This window comes from Poecilia reticulata, linkage group LG23, assembly GCF_000633615.1.
Source record: "Poecilia reticulata strain Guanapo linkage group LG23, Guppy_female_1.0+MT, whole genome shotgun sequence".
In the NCBI taxonomy this organism is placed as follows: Eukaryota; Metazoa; Chordata; class Actinopteri; order Cyprinodontiformes; family Poeciliidae; genus Poecilia; species Poecilia reticulata.
In genome coordinates this window covers 10,620,355-10,644,197 of record NC_024353.1, presented here as the reverse complement: position 1 = coordinate 10,644,197, position 23,843 = coordinate 10,620,355, and the positions used below count along the sequence as shown (strand labels likewise).

At 41.8% G+C, this 23,843-nt stretch overlaps 1 protein-coding gene across 2 annotated transcripts; it reads left to right on the top strand.

The window, feature by feature from the left end:
* Positions 1–4,649: 4,649 nt before the first annotated feature.
* Positions 4,650–20,838, top strand: gpr85 (G protein-coupled receptor 85). 2 transcript variants are annotated; one of them, XM_008401048.2, is made up of 2 exons: positions 4,650–4,912; positions 6,128–20,838. In XM_008401048.2, the coding sequence occupies exon 2, from the start codon at positions 6,294–6,296 to the stop codon at positions 7,425–7,427; it is 1,134 nt and encodes a 377-aa protein (XP_008399270.1). In that variant the 5' UTR covers positions 4,650–4,912; positions 6,128–6,293; the 3' UTR covers positions 7,428–20,838. The 2 variants fall into 2 exon arrangements, with proteins under 2 accessions (XP_008399270.1, XP_008399271.1); XM_008401049.2 differs by lacking the exon at positions 4,650–4,912 and adding an exon at positions 4,983–5,171.
* Positions 20,839–23,843: the final 3,005 nt, after the last annotated feature.

The window sequence follows — 23,843 nt, the reverse complement described above, 5'->3', positions numbered from 1 at the left end:
TGGACTCAGAAATGTCCATAAATCCACACTCATTGCTCTCTGTTTGTGGATGACGTTTTGGTTAGTCCTTTCTGTGTAAAGTTGGCAAAATTGGGGTTTAACTTTGCAGAACTGTCATTTAGAACGCCGCTTAATGACAAGGTAGCAATTCCCGTGGGGGGGCAGCCATAAAAATAGCTTTTTTAATGTCAAGGTTCTTAGAAAATGCAAACGCTACTCTTTTGAGTGCATTCATGCGCAGAACTGCTCATTAATGATGGACTGTGGCTGATGTAGGAAAACATTTAGAGCTGACAACCTTGGCTTGCCTTCATAGCGAGGGGGCGCGGTACCAAAAACGGCACTGAAAAATTGCACATTTGGGAAGGAATCATTATTCTTGATCAATAAAAATAGGCTTTGCAACTCTTACTGCCATCCCCATGCCCATTTCTCCCAGAGAAATAATTTGCCTAGTCAGGAACATGAGAATTAACTGCGCTCCCATACATGTGCGCCGGCATTACCCGTTTGGTTTCATTCTGTTTTTCCTTTAAAGTTTGCACAGAGCCGGCTTTTTCAGACGCGCGTTTATACCCTCTAAGAATGAACAAATATCAAATCAAACGCAACATATTTTTATCTGATTTGCTCCTCCAAAGCAGCTCTTTGAGCAGCTTATAATTGCCATGTGCTCCGCTGAAGGCAGGCAAATAGATCAGACACAACTCACAAAAGCTTCTGCGAGTGTATATGTGCGTGTGTGTGTGTGTGTGTGTGTGTGCGTACTACAGTTAGACAAACTGCCAAACAGCCAGCAGGAGCGAGCGAGACAGAGGATGATTTCAAAGGTGGGAACAGTGTGCGGAAACTGCATGTGGCCATTCATCTCCTCGCTGCAGAGCAGGCAGGTACGGAGGGGTACGACGGCCCGAACAAGGTCAATATTTTACTTTGGCTCGCGCCGGCTCGATTTAATTACAGGCGGAGCGCCACCGAAAGAGCACGCAGAGATCAACAGATGCTGCAAAACTCAAGCCCCTATGGTTCTACAAGCAACACAATTTGTATCGTGTTGGAAGACGCTGGCACGTTCGGTCCCGACTCGCAGCAAAGCAGGGCAGCGCTCTTTAAACGGGGAAATTATTTTTGGTTGAAAATGCGTCGTCCGTGAGTTGCTTTCCTGATATAGAAGTATAAAAATGTCTTGAGACATAATTAAACTTTCAAATTTTTCACATCACAATTACTTCTGTGTATTTTATTATGAGTTTATCTGCTACTTTGTAAAGTGAAAGGGAATTTAAAAAGGGTTTTATTTTATTTTTCTTTGCAAATCATTGAAAAGTATTTAGTGAATACGTATAATCGTGCATGCCGAATATGAGCCAACACTTTGTGATGCAACCTTTCCCCACGTCATCATGCTGCCACTATCTGGAGACCTTTGTTTTGCTATTCTTTTTCGCCAAATAGGCGTCACCATGGAAATGGTGCTGTCAGGGTGATGTGCAGTGTTGGTTTCACCACACCATATTTACCCACATACTAACTGTGGCCCTTGTGACCCAAAGAAAAACATTCCTACCGCCCGATGCCGTCACCACTCAGTTTCACACAATAGTTTCCCAAACTAACCCTGCTTTAAACAGTAAACTCCACTCCTTATTCCTTGTCCCCTCCCCCCACTTGCAATATACATGCATTCCTCCCACTTTAAAAAAATTACTTAAACTGTTTAAACATGCAATAATAACCCAAATATCAACATGTTTGGTTTTTTTTTTGCCGAGAGCTGTTGATTATCTTGAGTAATGTAAAACAGCCTGATTGGCTTATAATAAGGCTGAGAGGCAGCGATATAAGCAGCCTGTCAGACTGATTGTGTCGACAAGAATCAAGAAGGTCTAAAATCCTCGGGATAAGTTTCATTTCCATTATATCCATTACATACCATCTAAGCAAATCAAGCGGAGACAGCTAAACGCGGTTTTATTTTCATGTCACCGAGTACAGCGGCTGTGTTCATAGGAACACCGAGCAGCGATGTGATTGGCTGAGCGTACCAGGAAGTGGCGCTGCAGTCACCTGACTTTGTTTTCGACGCAGGCGCATCTGCTTTCCGGAAATCAACAGAACAGCAACGGCGACAGAGACAGAAGACAGAGACCAACATGGTTGAGGCTCCAAGCGGCGCGGCGGTCGTGTGGCTGCTGGTGTTTTCCTCCCTCATCCCCGCGGCGGAGGCGTACGACGCGGGCGACGCTCTGGCCCTGCTGCTGTGCACCGTCCTAGCCGTGGTGGGGTTCTGCGTCGGCCTCGGCTGGTACGCGCGGAGGCGGAATGGGCCGCCGCTCTGACGAACGGAGGATTTCAGACGTTTGCCACGTCTTTAACGCGTGCCGCCTTACAATTCCCTGTGCACGCGCCCCTCTCTGCAATCTACTGATCTTTTGGCGCAGGTTCTGTTCTGAAACGTGCCTTATTGGAGATGTATTTCCAAACCAAAACTCGGGGAGCCACGTGAAACACAGGAAGGAGACATCCAGGAAGTGTGCGAACACAACGCTGTGATTAAGGACCAAACACTGTTGCCTTCCATGCACAAGAAAGACTTTTTAGAAGATTTCTGCTTAAAATGCCTGTTTGTCTTTAACCAAATATGTTGGCTTTAAACGATCACTGTGGTTACTTGGTGTGCTTCTGAAATCAACATTGATTGATTTGATCTGTGATGATCACATGACTTTGCTTTGGAAAGTTCGATCTAATAGATCTGAATACAGCTTTTTGTAAAGAATAAACACATTGAATCAAACTTCTTTCAATGGTTCTTGTTTTTATTGATGTGGTGCATACTTCACAATATCCTTTTCTTGGTTCCTGCATATGTTGTCTTTTATTATTATTTATTCAGAATCTTGGTTGTGTTATTGCAAGTGGCTTAATATTTAGGCAGGATATATATTTTGGTCTGAGTTCAATAAGATGAGAGGGGAAAAAAGCCTACTTTGGTTACGACTGAAGGCAATAAATAAAAAAATGTAAAATGTCTGAGTAGATTTAGTATTTCACAGTGCCCTGGCTGTTTTACTCTTTCACTCTTCATATCAAAATTTATGTTACATGGACTGGAGGAGATGCAGTGGTCTGATGCTCAGGTGGTGTTAATGGATTATTTTATAAGATCAACATTTGCATACAAATAATGCATACTAATTTGAACAGATGATGGCAGCACCCTTCCTGTGGGGATGCTTTTCTTCAGCTAGCATAGGAAGATGGATGGAGCTAAAATTGCACAATTTAGATGGGAAAAGAAGATCGTGGGTTGCATTTGGAGGCGTCGGAGTCAAAGGGGGCTGAGTAAGATGCAGAATTTAAAAGCTATTTTAATTCATGTAAAGCACTTTGCATTGCCTTGTTGCTGAAAATGTGCTATATAAATAAAATCACCTTACCTTAAAAAGAATTCTTTTGAAAATGTATCTTTTTTTTCTACTTTCCTCATTAAGCATTTTGTGTTTTGTCTTATAAAATTGTGGTTGCGACATGAATTAAATGAATACTTTTTCGAGGTTCTGAAATGGTTGAATATGGTCGAACATAGCTGTGGGAAGTCACTTAGACTTTTATATTGATAATAATAATAATAATAATAATAATAATAAAAGAAGCATGTTAGATATTCTGATAGATGTACCAGTTTCAAGTCCAACTTCTCTGCATGTAACAACTACATCATCTTTTTGCCCCCCCTTCCCCCACAAGTATTGAGTATATGTACATATGGCTGATTGAGTCATTGTTCCCCACGGTTACCATGTCTGTGACATCACAGCTCCGTCGTACATGGTTTGGGGGTGGCGGGGGTGGGATCAGATCCTATGAATTTCTCATGCTGACCAGGCAGAACGAACAAGTGGGAGTGCAGAGTGCTCGTGTATAATGCATACGTCCTACAGTACAAAAGGAATCCATCCAACAGTGATGTTGGTCTGGCTTAAAACCACAGCGCCTTGCGCATTTCATCAAAGTACAAGCAATAAATTAAAAAAAACATCTACAAATAATAGTGACCTTGTGTAGTAACCCCTCTATATTTTGCTGCAACATCTCCCACTTGTTTTGGGTTTCTCACTTGTACTACTTGCATTGGGACTCTGAGCCTTTCTGACACATGAACATGCTTGGGTCATAGTTATATCATGTCTTGATGCCCCTGCGCCTGCTGACCAAAAGGATCCCCACAGCATGATGCTTCCACCACCATATTTACTAAGTAGTTGAAGCTGCTTGGTTGCACTTAATTTTATTCGGGGGGGAATCAGTGCAAATGAGGCTAAATACCACTCTTATTTTTATTTAATATTCATTTATTTGAAAAATATATATGTAGTTTGCAAGACACCATAAGCTCTTTGGGTAAAATAATAATAATTAAAAAAAGGAAAATAATCTTAAAAATATAATTTATTGACTTGCAATTTAAAATAAAAATTTTTACACATCTAAAGTAATGACTCAAACAACGTCCGTTTTTTTTTTTTTTTTTTTTTYTTCTGCTCGTTGCGTCGCGTCCCAGCTGTAATCCCGTTCCTCGTTACCAGGAGGCGGCCCTGCGCGCTGTAGTAACGCGTTACCGGTCAGCAGTGGCCCTGTTGAGCAGATGTTACCGTCAGAGAGACAGAGTTGCTGCTGCTGCAACAAGAGACAAGACGCGTCTTGGATCACAAATAGGAGGGATGCAGGGCGCATGCGCAGTGCGCTCCGTTTACTGTAGGATATTCACGGTGGAGGAAGAAAAAAAGAGAGAGAGAGAGAGAGCGAGAGAGGGGGGGGGGACAGGCACCAAATGTAAAAAACTGCTAAAAACCCGACGTGTGCAATGTAAATAACCAACCGGAGGGACACGAATTCGGATTATCAACAGGTAGGAGTTTGATTGATCGTGTGATCGGATGTCTGTCTTCTTCTCTGTTTTCTTCCCCCCCCCCCCCCTCTCCCCCTCTGGCCCTGTCTTCTTATGTGGTGGCAGCGATTCTGGTCAATTCATAGCGGAGCCTTGGAAATGATTCTAGTCTAATGGATGCGCGAATCATGCGGGATGCGGAGATTATTGTTCCGTTCTGATGAAAAAATAAAAATAACACGGGAATCTATTGGACGTTAAGAGGACGCAATTCAAGCGCGTAAGTATAGACCCAAAACGCCTTTGTGTGTAATCGAATAAGCTGTAAACAATGCGAAAGTATGTCATGTCGTTATTACTAGGCGGCTTGTTTTTTTGTTGTTTCTCCCGAGCCGTGTCGATTCATCTCCATCAGCGGACAGCAAAATGGATCATATCTGTCCGCTTTAACTCTGTGCGAGATGTTGAGGAAAATGGTGGTTTGGCTCGATGGATCCATTAATGAGAGCAGCGCTTATTAGCGACCCCCGTAATCCCTTTAACCTTTTGATAATCGGAGGAAAACAGAGGGATGCTTTAACGTTTATGTTGCACGGTGCGTAAATGTGCGGGGCGAGGCGTCGGTTTTCGATGGAGAGAGCCTTCCTCTGTTCTGCGGGGAAAGTGTAGGGTGTGATCAAGAACAGCTTATTTTTTGTCTGCATTTGTCTTTATGTTTCACAGTTGCGCCGAAGACGCACAACCCCCCCTTCCCACCTCCCTTACCCTCAACCATAAAGGAGGGGCGGGGGGAAGATGGGGGGTTGTGAGCTGAGGGGAAGGGGGGCGGGGGGGGGGCGGACTGGAAATCCAACCTAAACCTTTGCAAATGTGGAACTCGCTGCTTTCCGACGCGTAAAGATGCGTCGTCTCTCGGTGAAGGCTGGACTGCGCTGTTGCCATCTTTTGTTCTGGAAATTCCGAGGCGTCATGACAAGAAATCTATGTCACTTTCATCGGGCTCCGTCGCTGCATGTCTCTGCTTCTCGTCTCATTTAGGTTTTTCTTTCACCCCCCTCACCTAGGTTGATTCACCGTTATGCTTAAACGCGAAGAAGTCCTCTTTGATTCGTCATCGTTAGGGGTGAGGGGGTTGAATGGAAGGGGGGAGAGGGGGGAGCTGCCTTTTTTGTATTAACTATGCAAGTGCAATTGTTGTCTGGCACTCAACGCTGATGGGTGGATGATGTTTTTCAGGGATCTTTTCCAGGTGTGTGATGAGACAAAGCAACAAAGGATGCCTTAGAGAGGAGGTTGCCTGTACGCCTGGAAACCTCTTCAAAGCCCACCACCAAATGGATCAAACACCTCCCCCTGCCACCTCCAGATCATGATACTCGGCTGAAGCTATTCCACTACATTTATGATCCCTCCTCCATCTATGGCGAACTATAGCCATGCAGGGGACCACACCATCTTGCAGAATGTTTCTCCTCTTGCCACATTCCTCAAATTAACCTCCCTGGGTTTCATCATTGGAGTCGGTGTGGTAGGGAACCTCCTGATCTCCATCCTGCTGGTTAAAGACAAGAGCCTGCACCGGGCACCCTACTATTTCCTGCTGGACCTGTGCGCCTCGGATATCCTGCGCTCCGCTATCTGCTTCCCCTTCGTCTTCACCTCTGTGAAGAATGGATCTGTCTTAACCTACAGCATACTGACCTGCAAAGTGATTGCCTTCCTCGGTGTGCTCTCCTGTTTCCATACAGCATTCATGCTCTTCTGCGTCAGCGTCACCCGCTACCTGGCCATCGCGCATCACCGCTTCTACACCAAGAGGCTGACGTTCTGGACGTGCTTGGCCGTCATTTGCATGGTGTGGACGTTGTCGGTGGCCATGGCGTTCCCTCCGGTGCTAGACGTCGGGACGTACACGTTCATCCCGGAGGAGGACCAGTGCACGTTTCAGCACCGCTCCTTCAGGGCCAACGACTCGCTGGGCTTCATGCTCCTGCTGGCGCTCATCCTTCTGGCCACGCAGCTGGTTTACCTCAAGCTCATCTTCTTCGTCCACGACCGCCGAAAGATGAAGCCCGTCCAGTTCGTGCCTGCCGTTAGCCAGAACTGGACCTTCCACGGGCCAGGCGCCAGCGGGCAGGCGGCGGCCAACTGGCTGGCCGGGTTTGGCCGCGGTCCCACCCCGCCTACTTTGCTGGGGATCCGACAGAACAGCAACGCAGCGGGCCGCAGACGTCTTCTGGTGCTCGATGAGTTCAAAACGGAGAAGAGGATTAGTAGAATGTTCTACATAATGACATTTTTCTTCTTGGCTCTGTGGGGGCCCTACCTGGTTGCCTGCTACTGGCGCGTGTTTGCCAGGGGCTCTGTGGTCCCTAGAGGGTACCTGACAGCAGCCGTGTGGATGAGCTTTGCCCAGGCCGGGGTGAATCCTTTCATCTGCATCTTCTCCAACAGGGAGCTACGGCGCTGCTTCAGCACCACACTCCTCTACTGTAGAAAATCCAGGTTACCGAGGGAACCCTACTGCGTTATATGACGGTTTTGCTGGGGTTTTTTACTCATCTATGTCTTGGTTACCCTGGTTTATCTTGATGTGGGCTCGTCCCAGTTGTACAGCTCTTGTTCTACGCCCTTCCCCTTCAGCCTCATGGGTTTCCCTTGCTCCTCCTTCTCACGACCCTTCTCACAGGGTGGAGGGTGGACTGCCGATCACGCGGCTCTGCGTGGGTGATTAAATTACAAAAAGTCCAACTGAACATGGAGACCAAATGGAATGGGAATATATAGAAGGTATGGATCCCGTCCTATGTTTATGTTCTAGTAAACAGACCTTGTGGAAGGCCATGCCGATGCAGAAAAGCAAAAAGTTAAAAAAAATTATTATTATTTTTTCCTTTGACAAAACGATGAAAACAAAACCTCCTGCTTTGGATCTTTCGAAGACGAGTTACTCTGTGATGTGTGAAATACAAAAAATAAAAAAAGATAAAAATTTAAAAAAAGATTAAGAAGTGAACATGTAATGAAGAAACAATACCTCTCAAGGAATCATTGGAAATGTTTTACAGTTTAAGAGTTGCACTAAAAAGAAGATGTAAAGTTGCATTTCTTTGGTCGATGGTTGCCATCCGCATCGCAAGGACAACTTTTTTTCTCCTCTCTTTGTTTCTGTTCTCCTTCGGCGTAAACGATGAATGCTTTAATTTGCAACAGACAACACAATTGTCTTTACCGTACGTAAAGCAAATCTTGGTGACGTTGGGATACGCACCATCACAAGAGGATGAGATGGTTGTAATGTAAGTGGTTTTCTTTTCAATTTACCGGGCGGGCGGGCGTTACCAGGGGCGAGGGTTTACGATTTGTGGGTTTTTGGGGGGGGTTTTTTCTTTGAAGTTGCAACTTAAGACTAGAAATTATTTCTTGTAGTTTTACGATCCATATGTCCATAGTGTCTCGCATTGTTACTTTCTTAACTGATTTTACGAGAAAAAAATAAAAGATGGAGCAATGTATGGGTTTGGAATAAAAAAAGACTGATTTTAAAGAAAAAAAAACAGATCTTGTGCTTAAAAAAAAAAAGACATTGAAGACGTAGTTTAACGTTTCATCATATCCATGTACCTAAACACTATCATATTGTGACAGTATTGCCGATGCCACTCCGGGTGTTCTTGCCTTAATGGTGATGATATTGTCATGTTTTTTCTTTTTTTTTTATTTCCATTCAGTCCTAAAAAAAAAAGATTTTTTTTTAATTTTTTTGTAGATGCAAGGGGAGCTGTTTGTTTTTCTTTCTTTCTTTGTCACATCAGCGTGAAACGCATGTCCATTTTTTAAAAGAAGCTGGTCCACTCCCATGAGCATCACAGGCCATACACTGAGCAGCCCATTTTTTATTCTGCAATGGTTTGCTACACCCCACAGAGTGCGGCGAGCACAGGGAGAGGGAGAGAGAGAGAGTGTGTGTGTGTGTGTGTTGCAGTGTATGTGTATTACAGCAAAGATGTGTGTGAGCTAGACAACCGTCACTTCAAGACCAGAGCCTTAGTATGAAATCTTGCACAATTTGTAAAAAACGTAAAAGAAAAAAAAAAAAAAAAAAACAGAAAAAAGAAAAGAAAAAGACATTTAAGGCACACTGTCTTGTTTCTACTTTCCCTACATTTGCTCTCTACTGATTGTTTTCGATGACTTACTTTCTTTTTTCTCTCTTGTGGCCATTTTAATATTTATTATGTATTCATTTTTGTATATTATAGATAGTGTGTCAGTATGTGAGTCTTTCATTTTGAAGTCCCGGATGTGAGTAACGGTTTCAGTTAGGATTGCATTTGCTGAAAGTTAACTGTGTAATCTGTTGCTTTTTTTGGAAATAAAAGAAAGTATCAATTTTGAAAAAAACAAACAAAAAAAACAACCGTTTTTCTTTTAAAGTGCATGTGGCTGAGTGGAGACAATACAACATGGCAATATTAACTTTTTTTTTTTGGAGTTGTGCTCTTTGATTATTTATGCTATGTTTGATGGTTTTCTGTGCCTTGGACGTTGGGACTCGGAGTAGAGTCCCACTTGAGTTAAATTTGTTCTAGTTTCAGCGTGAGGAAAACTGGTGGGATTTACTTATTGTTGTGGTGCTAGCTATAGCGACATAGCAGGTAGCTCCTTTAGCAACTTTGGTTTGGAAAGTCTAGATGTGCTATTGTTACAATTTCTTTAAATCAATCCTTTTTTTTGAATGTCACTCTCTCAAAAAACACCTCTGTTACATTTGTGCTAGATCAGTGGTGTCCACAGTCAAATCTCAAATTTTCCTCCATGTTTTAATTCCTTCCTTGGTTCAACACACCTGAATCAAAGGATTATTTCTTAACAGGCCTCTGCAGAATTTTGACAATTTGTGCTTTTTTTCACCATAAATCAAAGCCATTTGCATAAATAACAGTAGATGTCTATGCAAATTACCCTCTAACGCAACTAATGCGCTAAAAAAAAAAAAAAAAAATGCTCCAACTGATTAGCTGAGTTACGTTGGCTAATAGCGTAGCTCTGACTAGCCATTTTATCACGTGTGGCCTAAACTCACTTGCCTTTGTCCAAACTGAGTTTATTAACGAAGCGATCTACTGCAGGTAAGATAATTATTACTTGCATCCTCTCCAAAGGACCCCGCTTCGGGAAAAGCTCCTCTCTGCTTTACATGGAAATGTTTAAAACATCAAACACGGAGGGTAAAAGCCTCGCTTTAAAGTGGGTTTCTAAGTGACTATTGCTGGTTGGCACTTCTACAAGGTTTCCATATGTATAATTTATGTGAGTGCCTTTTAAATATGAGCATAGTTTTCGCTCCAGTTTGTGTGGCACAGCGTATCACAACAGCACACACTGTTGTACTTGCCACTAAACGCGAAGCGGCTCGGACATTTAATGGAAATAATCTGCTTGGATTGATCTCCCGGGTTCGCTCACCCTCGCAGGTTGTCATTCTGTGTTAAAGAAGAACGCCAGTGAATTTCACATGACATACATGCAGCCACCATATGGAACAATGGCGCCCGATAACCCTTTAGCCGGGGCCCCCCGGAGCGGCGAATGACGTAGCAGTTTGTTCCAGTCTTTCGTTTTTTAAGGTCACATTGACTTGCAGCGGCACTGAAGACGAGCTGTAAAAATATGGAAATGAGAACTGAAGAAATGAGTCAATTTAACATTTTATTTAGAATGCATGTTGCATGTTGGGGGTGAGAGAGGGGGGGGGGGACTTCAGATGATTTAAAAAAAAAATTTTATTAGGAAATAAATGTAACTAAATGATAAAATAGAATTCCTCTGCAGAGATTAATGGTTCAGTTAATTGATAATTAACTTTTTACCCTTTGGAAAATAATTAACAGCTCTTCCAGACATGTTTTGTTATTGAGTGGCATTTCTAAACAACAACAACAACAAAAAAAAGGAATAATAATAATCTTTATGCCAATGACGGCGCTGTTTAAAAAAAGTATGCTAACTATGGTGCTGAAATGGCTCTCCGGGGATTTCCACAACGTTCTTAAGGTTCTATTGAGGAAACAGTTCTGTTCACAAGCGTAAGCAACGTCATTCATTTGTAGCTTGTGCATCTGAACCACCAGATTTTCTGACATGGGCTGCGTTCACACAAGAGGTCTTGATGATTCATTTTGATGGGGTTTTTTTTTCCTTTCCTTTTTTTTTCTCAAATCTGTTTTATGTTGTTGTTGCTATGCGCATTTGTGAATGATACGACTGTGAAAACAGTCCACATCCCCAAAGCGACCCGCATGCGCAGAAGAGGAACGTCGACGTCACACGGCAGCGCACCGCTTCCCGCCCTGACGATGGATGGAGCCGCTAAGGGGTCGATTTTAAAGTTTGTTGAGCAACGGGAGTCGACAGTCGTGTAACAACACGAGGGAAGATAATGTGTTATTCATTGTCTTCCCTCCAACGATGGAGACTTCTTTCTTCCGTTATTACGATGCATGTCTCACGTTAATGACATAAAGGCTGGATAAAATGCAACTCGACAGTTCAGACTGCAGTCGCTTTGAAAACTATCGGGCGAGATACAATTTTTTTGGAGGGTCGAAAAGATTGAAATTAGGTCGTTCAGACCGAACCCGTTGTATGTCAAAACATCGAGCTTTGTCAAATCTTCAACCAGTTAAATTCACTACCTGTGGTCAGTGACACCAGTGCTTCATGAAAGGCTCTAGTCTCCTTGGTTGTTTCTGCTTCTGATGTTTTGTAAGACTTTTTTCAGCTGGAATATTCTTGACTGCGTAGCTTCTCTACTTGTGATGTAATTTTTATTTATTTATTTTTTGCAAAGTCATTGTATTTCATTCACGATGACAATGGCCAACACAACAAGACGGGTCTAAAGCTTGAACAACGCAAGGTCATGCTGCCATATTCTGTTCTTTTTTTTTTTTTTTTTTAATCCACATAAACCCAATTCACAGCAAACAAATCCTGTTATTCACCCCAAGAGTACGAATGCAGTTTAATATTAGCGTTTTGGTGCCCAACAAAGTCATCATTTATTCAATAAGACCGGTCTTTGGAAATGATGCCGTTTTAATCTCAAGTCGGTGTTCATTTTAATTCCAGGCCTGCAAACACAGTCCAAAGAAGCCAGATCAAACTATTAGATATCCGTCTAAAAAAAAAATGTAATTTGGCGCTTTTTTTTTTTTTTTCACCAAATATTACCGTTTGGGAATATTTCTTTAGATTCACGAGGGAGATAAAAGCCGATCTTTGACCATTTGTTCCACTTATTCAAAATGAGGAGGAAATTTCGCTACTTAAGGCCGTGGCACGAGTTTAACATCTCACTGATGCATATTTCATTCTCATTGAGCACATGCAAATTAGCAAACGGTGTCACTTTTGAGCACTGGCCCATTTTCTGGCATGTTGATTCGAGTGCCCCAGTAATTCCCTCTCTCTCTCTCTCTCTCTCTCTCTCTCTCTCTCTCTGTCACTCTCTCTTTTCCTCTTTCTCTTTACATCTGAGGAAAATATGACAGGCAGAGGTGACGGCATGGCTTGAAAGCTGTCTGAACCGCTTTTCTCCTCCGAGGTACCTTCTCTTCCGAGAAACGGGGAGGTACATATCATTCACAGTCGAAGCAATTACCGACCGACTGACTGCTTGATTTCGGGCACACGTGTTTAGATTACGGCAGACGGAAAACACGATAATCACTCTGGATGTAATTTTCATTTAATGCTCAGAAGACTATTCAATTAGGGTTTTTTTTTGGCTGCCTATGAATAATCAAGCCACGTCCAAGATTGGCGCACGCAGTCGGAGAGATTTTTTATTTTGTAAGAATGGGTTAAGAACAATAGAACACGCCTTTGTGTTATGTTTATTATCAATACCATCTGGCGACTTGCAAAAACAATTTCATTTGGAAATTACAAGAAGAAAAAAAAAAAAAAGACCTCCTTGAGTTTGTTTAATCGCACGAAACCCTAATTAACGAGCAGTAAGTGTCCATGACAACAACCTTTCAAAAATGGGAATGAAATGAAGTGAATAACTTAATCTTTTGAAAAGCTATTTAGGGGGAAAAAATAATAAAGAACTGCTTTCTGTGTTTTGTTTGTGTTTTTTTTTCTTTTTTCTTCTTCTTTTTTTTTTTCCACTTGACTATGTGTTTAACCATTGAAGTTTGAAAATGAGGACTGGCCGATGTTCTTTGCACGGGAATTGAGATGTTTATCAGCAATGACTCGTGCGGACTTCGGCGTGAGATGTTTTCCAAACGCTGCTTCTGTTTGACCTCTGTGATTTAAGTGTGTTGGGTTCGTAGCAGTGATTTTTAGGAGCAAAACAGAGCCAATTGCTTTTTCTCTTCTTGGAGATGGAAAGTCTTTGAGGTGTGGCGCTGCAGTGGTTTTCTTGCCTAACTGGATTAGGGCTTTGAGGCTGATGTGTAACATCTGACTGACTACAGCCAAAAAAAAAGGGGCTGGTAATGCAAAAAATAAAAAAAAAAGCCAAAAAATTAAAAAAAATTTCAACTAATTGTCAGTTTTTTCCAGTTCAGTTAAATTCCAGAGTAATTGAAGGTGACGACAGCACACAATTTACCAAAACATCTGGGATAATGCAAGCGAAGCCTGCATTAAAAACATGGTTTTCAATAATGACTTATCAAATATCAATGTTTTATTATTGGAAATGTGTGATGGACCGTAGAAAATAGTCCATACGTGTATGCTGGGAAAAATGGTGATGGTCTGCCCCCAGCTTATTTTTTTATGTATATAATTGACTTGTATTTAGCTTTGTGCATCTTCCTCACAGTATGATGCTCCTTATGCCATGTTTTACACTAAGGAATGGTGTGTTCAGTGTAATGTGCAGTATTAGATTTCTGTCAAATACAGCGTTTTGTAATTGTACTAAAAAGTTCCATTTTGGTCTAATTATTTGCACAGATTGCCTTCTTCCACATGTTTACTGTGTCCCCAAAATGGCTTGTGATGAACTGAAAAGACCATAAGAAATCCCCTAGCTTTAAATATTAACTGATTAAACTGTCGAAGAAGCTTCAAATGTTTTTTCTTCCTGCATATTTAAACTTTTTTTTTTTTCCTTCCCTAGTAGAATTATATTTAGTAGTTGGATCATTTCTCTGGAAATGTGCTGGTGCTTTTTTTTTTTTTTTAAGATTCCCTTTATTCTTAAGTGTGTCACTGGCATCTCATCAATATAAATGAATGTAAGATGATGAATGCCAATTCTCACATGTTTGTCATTCATAAGAACAATGATATCCTGAAGTGTAATCTGTGGTGAAAGAACAGAAGATGGCACAGAATATTTACTACTGATGGTATCGGTTAACAGCATTTCAGAATGTATGGTGGTAAAACAGCGCTTGGTTTGTTAATTGTCATTTATTTCTGAATTAACGTAGCTATGCAAGGAGGGTTTTTTTTGTTGTTGTAATTTTCAAAAGAAAAATGACCTTTTTTGTTGTTCTGTGGACCAAAAATGTACATGTTTTTGAGACTGCAATGCATTTCCAGGGAGACATTTTGAGTGGTTGTAATGTTCGGTGGTGAAATAATATGATCTGACTTGATAGGAGAAACTGTTCAGGGTTTACTATCGTTCATAGCTTACACTGGGAATGTTGGGAAAATTCTCCTGTTCGCCTCTCTTTTTCAGTTTTTACATAACTTTGGTTGCTTATGCCCATTTGATCACAACGTTTTTTCTGGCTACCACAAAAGGCTATACCCATGTTCCACCATTGGCACAGGAACCACAGTTTGATGACAGTGGAGGTAGTAAAATGGAAACAGGTTGGTCCCAGTGAGAAGCTTTCCTCCAGTGACCAGGAGCAGGTGGTTGCTGTCCTCAAAATGTCAAAAGACATTCTATATGGACCATGTCTGTGGGCAGCTATGGAGGAAACACAAGATGTGTAAATGGAAGCAGAAAACCCCATTAATACAAAAAAGAAATGAAAAATACTAAAACCTGTATCCTCTAGTCCCCCTGGTAACCACAGTTGTTTTTAGAGAATATTTTTTGAGCCTTTTTATGAACTAGTACAGCAAAGCTAAATTGTAGCTAGCTTTTTATGAAGCTAGCAGCTTAAGCTAACAGCCTTAACGCCGGTCCAAACATCTGAGTCAGCGGCTCAAATGTTTGGAAGCTTTATATTAGCTTACATTTGAACATTTTAAGCTAATATACCTCTGCAATCTGTTAGCTAGAAAAAAAAATGCCCAGACCAAGCTGCTTATTAGAATACAAGCATGCTAGCATAACACAACCACACTGCTAATGGCTGGTTTAAGCAGGGGAAAAAGAAAAAAAAAAATGACAGCAGCATATTTTGCTAAAGTGCAGCTTAGCTTGTGATCTTACACAGGTTCAGCTTCTTTGCTTCTAAATCTCCCCCCCGCCAACCCAGTTTTGGTGGGAGTTCAAGAGTAAACACGTCTCCTCCGTTGCTAATACTTCGGATGAGTGATGAAGACTTAGGTTGAACATGATTGGTGGGTTAGCTCTTAAGCACCGGAGCTCGCTGAAGTCAGAGTATGCAAAGAGAGACTACTGGTCGGCGGTAATCCCCCTGACGAGGATTACCCATGTCTTTCATGCTAGATTAAAGGGTCCCATGATACCCTGCTGTGCTGTCTGGGTCCTGATGTGGAATCAATGCTCTGGATGATAAATTATCGGCATCGTCGTCGTTGTCTTTTCCTTTCAGTGCTGGGTTTGAAGTTTCCTCGACTCCCCAGATTTGTTTTTAACGGTTTAAAAAAAAAAAAGCTATAACTATTGTACAAATATTCAAATCTAACCACAAATTCACATTCGCATTTAGGTTTGGCATTTAACTGGAACCTTTTCACACCTTATGTGCTCAAAACAGAACCACTAAACAGCAGCTTTCTGCCAAGAAAAAAGCCTTAGTTTCAAATGTTTTTGTTCCTCATTTGAGCTAAACAAGTTGCCGTTTTGAAATAACGGATTGAACATTGCCCCCGTTTTTCAGACTAAATCTTGGACATTGTTTGAAACTCTCTCAGATGTCTCTTGGTTTTCTTGATGCCGCTTGTTTGCTGACGCTTTCTGATGCCTTCTGAGAACTGTTGTATTTATATTGATATTAAATGACACACAGGGGCACTCCTGTTACTAGGCGACTTCTGAAGGTTATTGTTTACTCTTTTTTTTTTTTAGGTATATCAGATTGCGGCAAGACTGAATGCGGTGGTATTTTACATCCCCTGTTATACAAAGAATGTTTGCTGTATTTCTTTTTTTTTCTGTCAAATTATACTAAGGTTATAAAATGAATCGGGGGAAAAAAATCTTGATGAAGGAGATGGCGAACCTTCATGGCGCACAGATGCGTCCAGGCTGCATATTCTCACAGAAGTGCATCTCCAGAGGGCAATCCATCGTGATCAAAAGCCAACATGGTGTCCATTTAAAACGTCCAACCAACCGCTTACATCTGCTCACTCTGAGGTACATTTGCCCAAGGAGGACTGAAGGAAGAAGAAGAAGAAAAAAAAAAGCACATTAAGGAGACTAAACTTGACACAGATCTCATTAAAAATTTGGATTATTTTTAATATTTTCTTTAATAATTCATTTATTTCTGCTTCACTGCGACCGAGGAGTGTTTAGGGATGTTTATCCAGGCGATTTGTTCCCTCTAATTTCACATCTCTTTTTTTTTTGTGACGAATCCAAGGGCTTTTGGAAAAGAAAAAAAAAAAAAGCGGGAAGAGGGAGGGGCTCCGTGCGAGCGCCTGAGAAGGAGGGAGGGAGGGGAAAAGATTGTTGTGGGAGTAAATCCACTCGTTTTCTTGTGTTCCTGCCTCTTCAGCACATTCCCTCTCTCCTCTTCTCCCTCCATCCTTCCTTCTCTCCTCCTTTCCTCTATATTTTTGGAAACATCTCATTCTCTTGAGTCAGGCCCGGCGAAGGCTCCGTCTAGCATGCTCTCGCCTCCTCATCGTTCTCCTCCTCTCCGTTGTCACTCTGTCTCTCTCTCTCTCTCTCTCCCTCTTTGCTGTTTATGATATTAAAACATCAAGAGAGCCAAAGCAAGAGAGGGGTGGGAAGTAAAAAAAAACCCAAACTAATCTCTTTTATGCAGATTGACAGAGGCGAGAATAGGTGATTGATGAGCCATTAATTTGCTGTACTTACATACCTGACAGGTAACTGATGGATGTATCCGCATCTGTTGGCGTAATGGGTTGGTCAGAGGGGGCCCACGAAAAGTGACGGGCCGAAATTTTCCCAGATTAAAACTCAGCATTTCGGAAGCAGAATCGATGCGATATTAACGCTGCGGACACATTTTTGGCATTCATCTTAATTTGTCAAACGGCGTTGGCAGCAGCACTGATTGATGATGCCCAACTTGACTGATAGTTGTGTCACTTGCTGTACTTTTTGCACAGCCGACGTTGTTTATCGGCCCGCTTTTTATTACTTTTTCTCAAGTAGTAATTAGCATGCGTGCAATGCTGCGAAATTTTTCTTTTTTCTCTCTCTTGCAAACCAGGCCGGCCACTTCCAGGAAAATCTGCCGAATGAGGGTTGCCTGGAAACTATAGTGTCAACTTACGGCGTCCTACAACCAGTTAGGCGTACAACTATAGATCTGCATGTGGGATGAAATGGCGTCCTATACGGAGCGATACATTTGCTTGTTCTTTAAATCATTTGTATCAGTTTGAGAGCCCGTTTCCGACCTTCAGCGAGTCGTTTACAGGGAAGTCAGCTAATCTAATTTTGAGCCCAAGGTTTGGGGGGAAAAAGGTGGGAGCAGAGCCTCCGCTCCTCTGCATGGAAAGGCATCAGTTATGGCGGTCGGAGCATCTAAATGCATTTCTGTGAAGTTTTTTTTTTTTTTTTTGCAACATGACTGTTGTACTACGTGACTGCAGTAGGAGAAGAAAGACATGGGAACCCAAGCTCATGTGACATTTAGACAATATTCCTAATAAATTAAATATTTTTTCGGTTGCTTTTGTTTGGTCCAGATTTGATTAAAGCTCAGTTTGCAGCACATCCGATACGTTATTTTTTGTGAGATTGGTGTATTGTGTGTCCTTTGTTGGAATTCTAGTGACTTTTTGTGATATGGGATAAACATGTCTGTATTGTGTAGTTACATGTCCTTTGTGGTAGTTATTCAAACATTTTTTTTTTTTTTAGTTTTTGACCAAGATGAAAAGAGAAAGTGCGGAACATAATAGAGTGCAAATACATAGCATGAAAAGTGTTGTGCAGATGAAGCCGAGTGAATCAGAAGCCCGTTGTTATGTGCCTTTCAGTTTCTATGGAAGCTTATTACCATTTTCCAATGTCAAAAAATAAAAAAACATTTTCTTTACTTTTTCAGCATGAGCACAAACTTCTGAACAAAAAATATTTCCCTTCCACTTTAGAACATGGTCACTGCAGCGAAGGGGGGATAAAACAAAAAAAAACAGTTTTCTGCCTTCTGTGTTCAAAGGATTCAATTTTCCTCTTGAGGAATTATATTTGCTACATAGATGTAATAACTTTCCAAGAGACTGATTACGCTGTTGTTATTTGTACAATTTATACACCTATGGCAAAGCTGTGCTCGCACACTATACAAGTGTGTGATTTACCTTTGGTGTCTTTATTTGCAGCACAATGATTATGATTGGGTTTAGCCATGCTTTGTGCTTTGTTGTTTTTTTTTCTAAAGCAATTTATATCTATGTAATAGCTGCGAAGCTGAAATGTTACAGACGGAGTCGTCGTCGTCATTCTTCAGGAGAGAGACAAACAGCAACGCAGTAGAAGTTCTGTGATCCCTGCAGCAGCAGCAGCTCTGATGAAAAGTTGCACACAAAATACTTTTATACGTTGACTTTATTTTTTTTTTAGCACATCACAAAAGATGCGACAGCTCGCTGCTCATACAGAAGATGCTTGGGAACTTTGTTTCTTCACTATGTTGTCAGATCAGGTTTATGTTCAAGTAATCCAGCAATTTTTTTAGCTATTGTAATTGATTATGATATTTTTTTTTCCTATAAGGAAGTCACTAAAAACAAGAAAATCTATTTTTTTATTATTATTATCCTGCGCGTACTTGCAATTTCACAAAACAATTGTATTTCCTGTTGGTGTTTGACATCGTCCCATGGGCGTCTTGCTAATTGTTTTAGCTCATTTGAACTTATTTAACGTAAACGATTCAAGCGTTTCGCAGCTGGGGGACCGATGAGGAGAAAGTGTTTCCCAGTCTGAGACGCTGCATTGCAGCAAGTTTCTTTTCGAAAGCTGTTCGCTTTCCTCACTTTCTCCAAAAGCAGGAAAGAAGTCAGAGAGATTGATGTCTGTAAATGACCGACTATCAGCTTCTTATGCTCAAGTGTTGCATTGAAAATTCAATTCCAGAAAATTCTTGGCAGGAATCTCTGTCTGGCAGCAGGAGCTTTTTAATAATGATTAAAGCCGATCCACTAATATTCTAATTGTCTTGAGAACCTTTGCCAGTAAATTTCAGAGTCGATCATCTCTTCAGTTTTGGTGAAAACAGCAAGACCACACTGAACATTTACGTGATTTTTTTTTTTTTTTTAGTATTATTGTTATTATTTCTTCACGGATTCTGTCTTAGCATGTCGCTTCATGGCGGTTTGACTGAGCCGTCTCTTGTGGGCGGGAAGCATCGCCGCAGCTCCTCGAGGGTCAAGTGCTTTCCACGGCTAAATTAGATCAGATATTCTGATCGCTCACTGAAATTTATTTCAATTAACGCCGGAGTCTCTTCGGCGCTGGCAGCCGACAGATGGTCTAAATTCCATTCAAGGGGAGGCTGGCAGCACCAAAGGGACAACCGAGAACAGACGACAGGTAACGAGGAACTGCTTCGAACTGATGGGTCGGTTTTTGTCACAAAACATTTACACTTGTTTTGTCAGGAGGATCTCGGTGCCGATTATTCTGAACGTCACATGACCGTTTTTGGGGGTTGTTATGTTTGCGTGGACCATCGTTCTGATTGGCCAAGGGGCTCAAAGAGTTTGAGTCAGGAAAACGTTCTCAAAGATTATTGCGATACTCCAACATCATTTTCATGCGCCACGTCGCAGCACATGCAGAAACGCCTTTAGTTTGTTTTGTCAGAAAATTCACCAAGTGTTGGATGTTTGGAAAGGGGAAAACCAAGAGAGCGAGCGACGGCGTGAAAACAATCTAATCAGTGAGTGTGAGATAAAGCGGGAAACGTAACATAAAATACTTGGGGGAATGTAGTGTTAATACAATCAGTTCCATCAGCAGCTTGCACAGCGGCTGAGGGCTGCGGTGTGTCACTGATATGATTACCTACTCATCCAGGCCTCTGATCTCATTGTTTTCTGACACGGAAGATAATACATGCATAATAATGCGGGACTGTGCTGGAAATAAAGATTTGATTTTTGCGGCGGGGAAACGTGGTAGCTTGTTTAGCCGCTTAACTCGTTTGTCACATATAAACGAGTAAAACGGTTAGTGGGAAAAGTTGATATTTTTCTTTTTAGACTTGTATTGTCAATGGAGAATAGTGGCATAATTTAAGATTAGAAAAAAACTAAAGTAATTCAGCTGTTATTTTTTAAAAAACTGAATAAAAAGAGAGGAAAACTTTAAGTGTTACTTCTTCTTCCTCTAATAGTAGCAACACATCCATACCCCAAGCTGAGATTATAGATCATGTAGACATTGAAAACCCAAATTGAGATTTTGGCAGTATTTTCAGGAAAACTAAGAAACCCCTGGAGCTTTCACACTAGGAAAGTTCTCAAATAATCGATTTGATTGGAAGGGGAACAACAAAACGTTTTGCAGCTTCATTTGGTTTGGTACACTTTCAAGCTGCTTTAAAAAAAAAAAAGCGTTCAGTTATAGATACATAATTGGGGCGCTAGCAAAAAAAAAAAAAAAAGCCCAGCATAACCATCGAGCGGGGGAGTGGACTGTATCGCATGCTTCTCTGCATATGTAAGATAAACAGAAACACAAAAAAAAAAAGATGGCAGAGAAGGAGAGACTTTAAGAAGCAGCTCCACAGACACAGAGAACAGTCTTACAGAGAGTTCCACAGGAGTTTTGCTTGTTTGGCCTTCACTAGAGTTCAGGTGAGCTTTTTCACCTACCCCAGATGAAGCCTGTTATCATGAGGGGGCAAACTCCGGTCTGTTTACAGTCGACCAAACAATTTTCATGTGAAAGCACACTGAGAGTCCACTCACCCCTTTGATAGGGTGCAGCTTTGCTCTCGACTAACCAGTTCGTCTTGCCTCTGGATCAAGATTGGCCAAATAAAATCACCAGACATACCGAGGCATGATAAGTTTCTTATGCAGAATGTCTGGGCTTTGATAGAGTGATTAGCGATCAGGAGGAAGATCTCAATGGAGCTTCTGCTTCTTCCTATCAAAAAGACACAGGCCCTCTTTCTGGGAGGGAAACCAAAGACATGCTAAAAGGACTACACATCCCCTTTTGCCTTTTGGAACACCTTGGGATTCAATGGAACGAGGTGGGGAGCGTCACTGGGAGGGAGAGGGAAAGTGTCGGGCTCCCACCTGGACCCGTTGTGCCGGCGACCCAATCCGGGCTTAGCGGAAGACAATAAATGGATTAATGGCTTAGCTTCCAAACTACCACTAATTAGCTAAGACTTTGTTGTTCACAAGAGGCTTCCTGTTCAGCTAACGGCTTTAGAAAAACAATGCACTAGTCTTGGTTACTGTTGTTGCTTAGCAACAACTGAAACCCAATTCTGGCGTTTAGGTTTTTTTTCTTTCTTTCTTTGAAACGCTGAACTGCACTTCAGTATGTCATTTTCGGAGCAAACGTAGGGCGGTCACATTTCTCACTGAGCTGAAGCTTAATTGTCCGAGTGATGTCGAGAGGTGGATATCATGGCCTGCTTCAATTCAGTAGCATGTACTTGGTAATCGAATGCCACAAAAATTGCTGGCCTTTTCGTGGTGTGATGCAAGCATTGCTGTTGGTGAGACAATGTGTCGAATACACAAAGATGAGAACAAACACAAGAGTCATTGAAGTGTACATCGAAAGAGAGAGAAAAAAAAACAAACATGCATGCAAACAGCGACCTACCTGCCACATTGTTTATTAAAATTAGCTGCAAACGATGAAAGATTCTCCGCCGCAAAATCCCGGTGGTCTGCCATCGTCGTTGTCAAACCGAATTATTGTCAGACACGAGAAACAACCCGTTTCTGAATGTGAACGTTGTGGTGATTTAGTTAAGAGAATCAAACAGTTATGGAGTTTATGGAAATAATTTTCTTTAAATCAGCAGCAGAAGCCTTGGTTCGGCGTCCTGAGTGTTTCCTGTGTGTATATGCATGGAAGCCTGGAGCTCTACGATGTGTTTTATTTTGGAGGTTGATAAAATGGAAGATGAAATTATGCCTAAATGTGGATTTATTTTTATTTTTTTTTCTTCTTAGTGCAACGTTTAACAAGGCTTCGGTACTGTCACACCAGTGTCTACTTTTTGATTGGCAGTCTGTCCTTCCTTGAACCTACAGCGCAAACGCTGAAAATAAAGCCTATGCATAATTGAGTCACCTGGACCAAAATAACTCCACCATGTCAGTGCAAAAAAAAAAACATTCTCTGAGGTACTGTGATTGTAATCACAGAGCATGAACAAAAGGAGAATGTTATGTTGCTCTGCGGAACGGACTGGTGGTCCGGTCTTTCTGAAAAATAGAATAAAGCAGAACCGAATAATGTTGGTGCCGGTTTATTCGCTGGCCAGGACCACAAAAGAAAGGTTATCAAACGGTGTTTGAATCAATATGTAAAACTCAAAATCCCAAAATTCTTCGGATTTCAGTGCTGACGGGAGAATGCTAACCCAGAAGATTTCAACGTCAGACAGGCTGTAGTCGATGAAGAGTATTGTGACAGTGGAACTTAAGTAACTGAAAGCCAGACTAGTGGATCACTCCAACAGTCCTTGGTGGTTAATTTTTTTAGCTTTTGTTCACTTCTTTAAGTTCCATGTTATGTGGATGGAATACGCACCGGACTAAACATTACATTTCTTGGTAATAAATCACTGAAATGATCAACTCCCTTCTAACTCCTACGAATGTGACGTTGGTTCTAGTCTCTGACTGTGCAGATGCTGATTTGTTTTTTTTTTAATAGAAAAAAATTCAGAAACCTCTATCCATAGTTGTGCAGGCAGGGTCTTAGTTTACACTTTCTTCTTGATACTCCCCAATCAATGTAAAACAACAATCCACCAAATCTTATAAGTTGTCATTTGCTTCACAGAGAAGTCGTAAGCCCGCTTCCACGGCTGAATGATCCGAGCGAGCCGATTCCATCGAGTGAGAAAAAGGAAGCCGTTCGATTGGATAGCGGGCGCCATCCGTTCCCACCCTGACCACAAACAGGCAGGTTACTGTGTCCCTGTCTGACTTTATCTCTCAGAGCACCGGCTCGTCTTCAGACCCAAGGTTTCAGGCCCGGCTCTAGCTCGAGATAAAGCCTGAAATAGACCACTCTCGCTGACAGCGAGGCGGCGTTAGATAAGGCTGTTGTGTCCACAGCTTGGAGCTAGAAATGGAGAGGGAGCGCAGAGGAGAGAGAGTGTATGCATGAGCAAGTAAGCAGAATACAGTTGTGAGATTGCAATTCCGTTGAAGGGTTCTGCTGTACGTGTTCGGCCTCCGACCCCCTTGTTCAAACACAGATAAAAGGAGGGGAAGTTATAGAACTGCACAAATCTTTTGCGCCCTTGCTTTTCTCGCCGATTGATTGCGCCTATTGACCCGTGTAGCTTAAAACCCGAGCCAATTTGGTCACCCTGGCTTACGGAGATAAGAAAATTACCTTTTTGCAACGCGC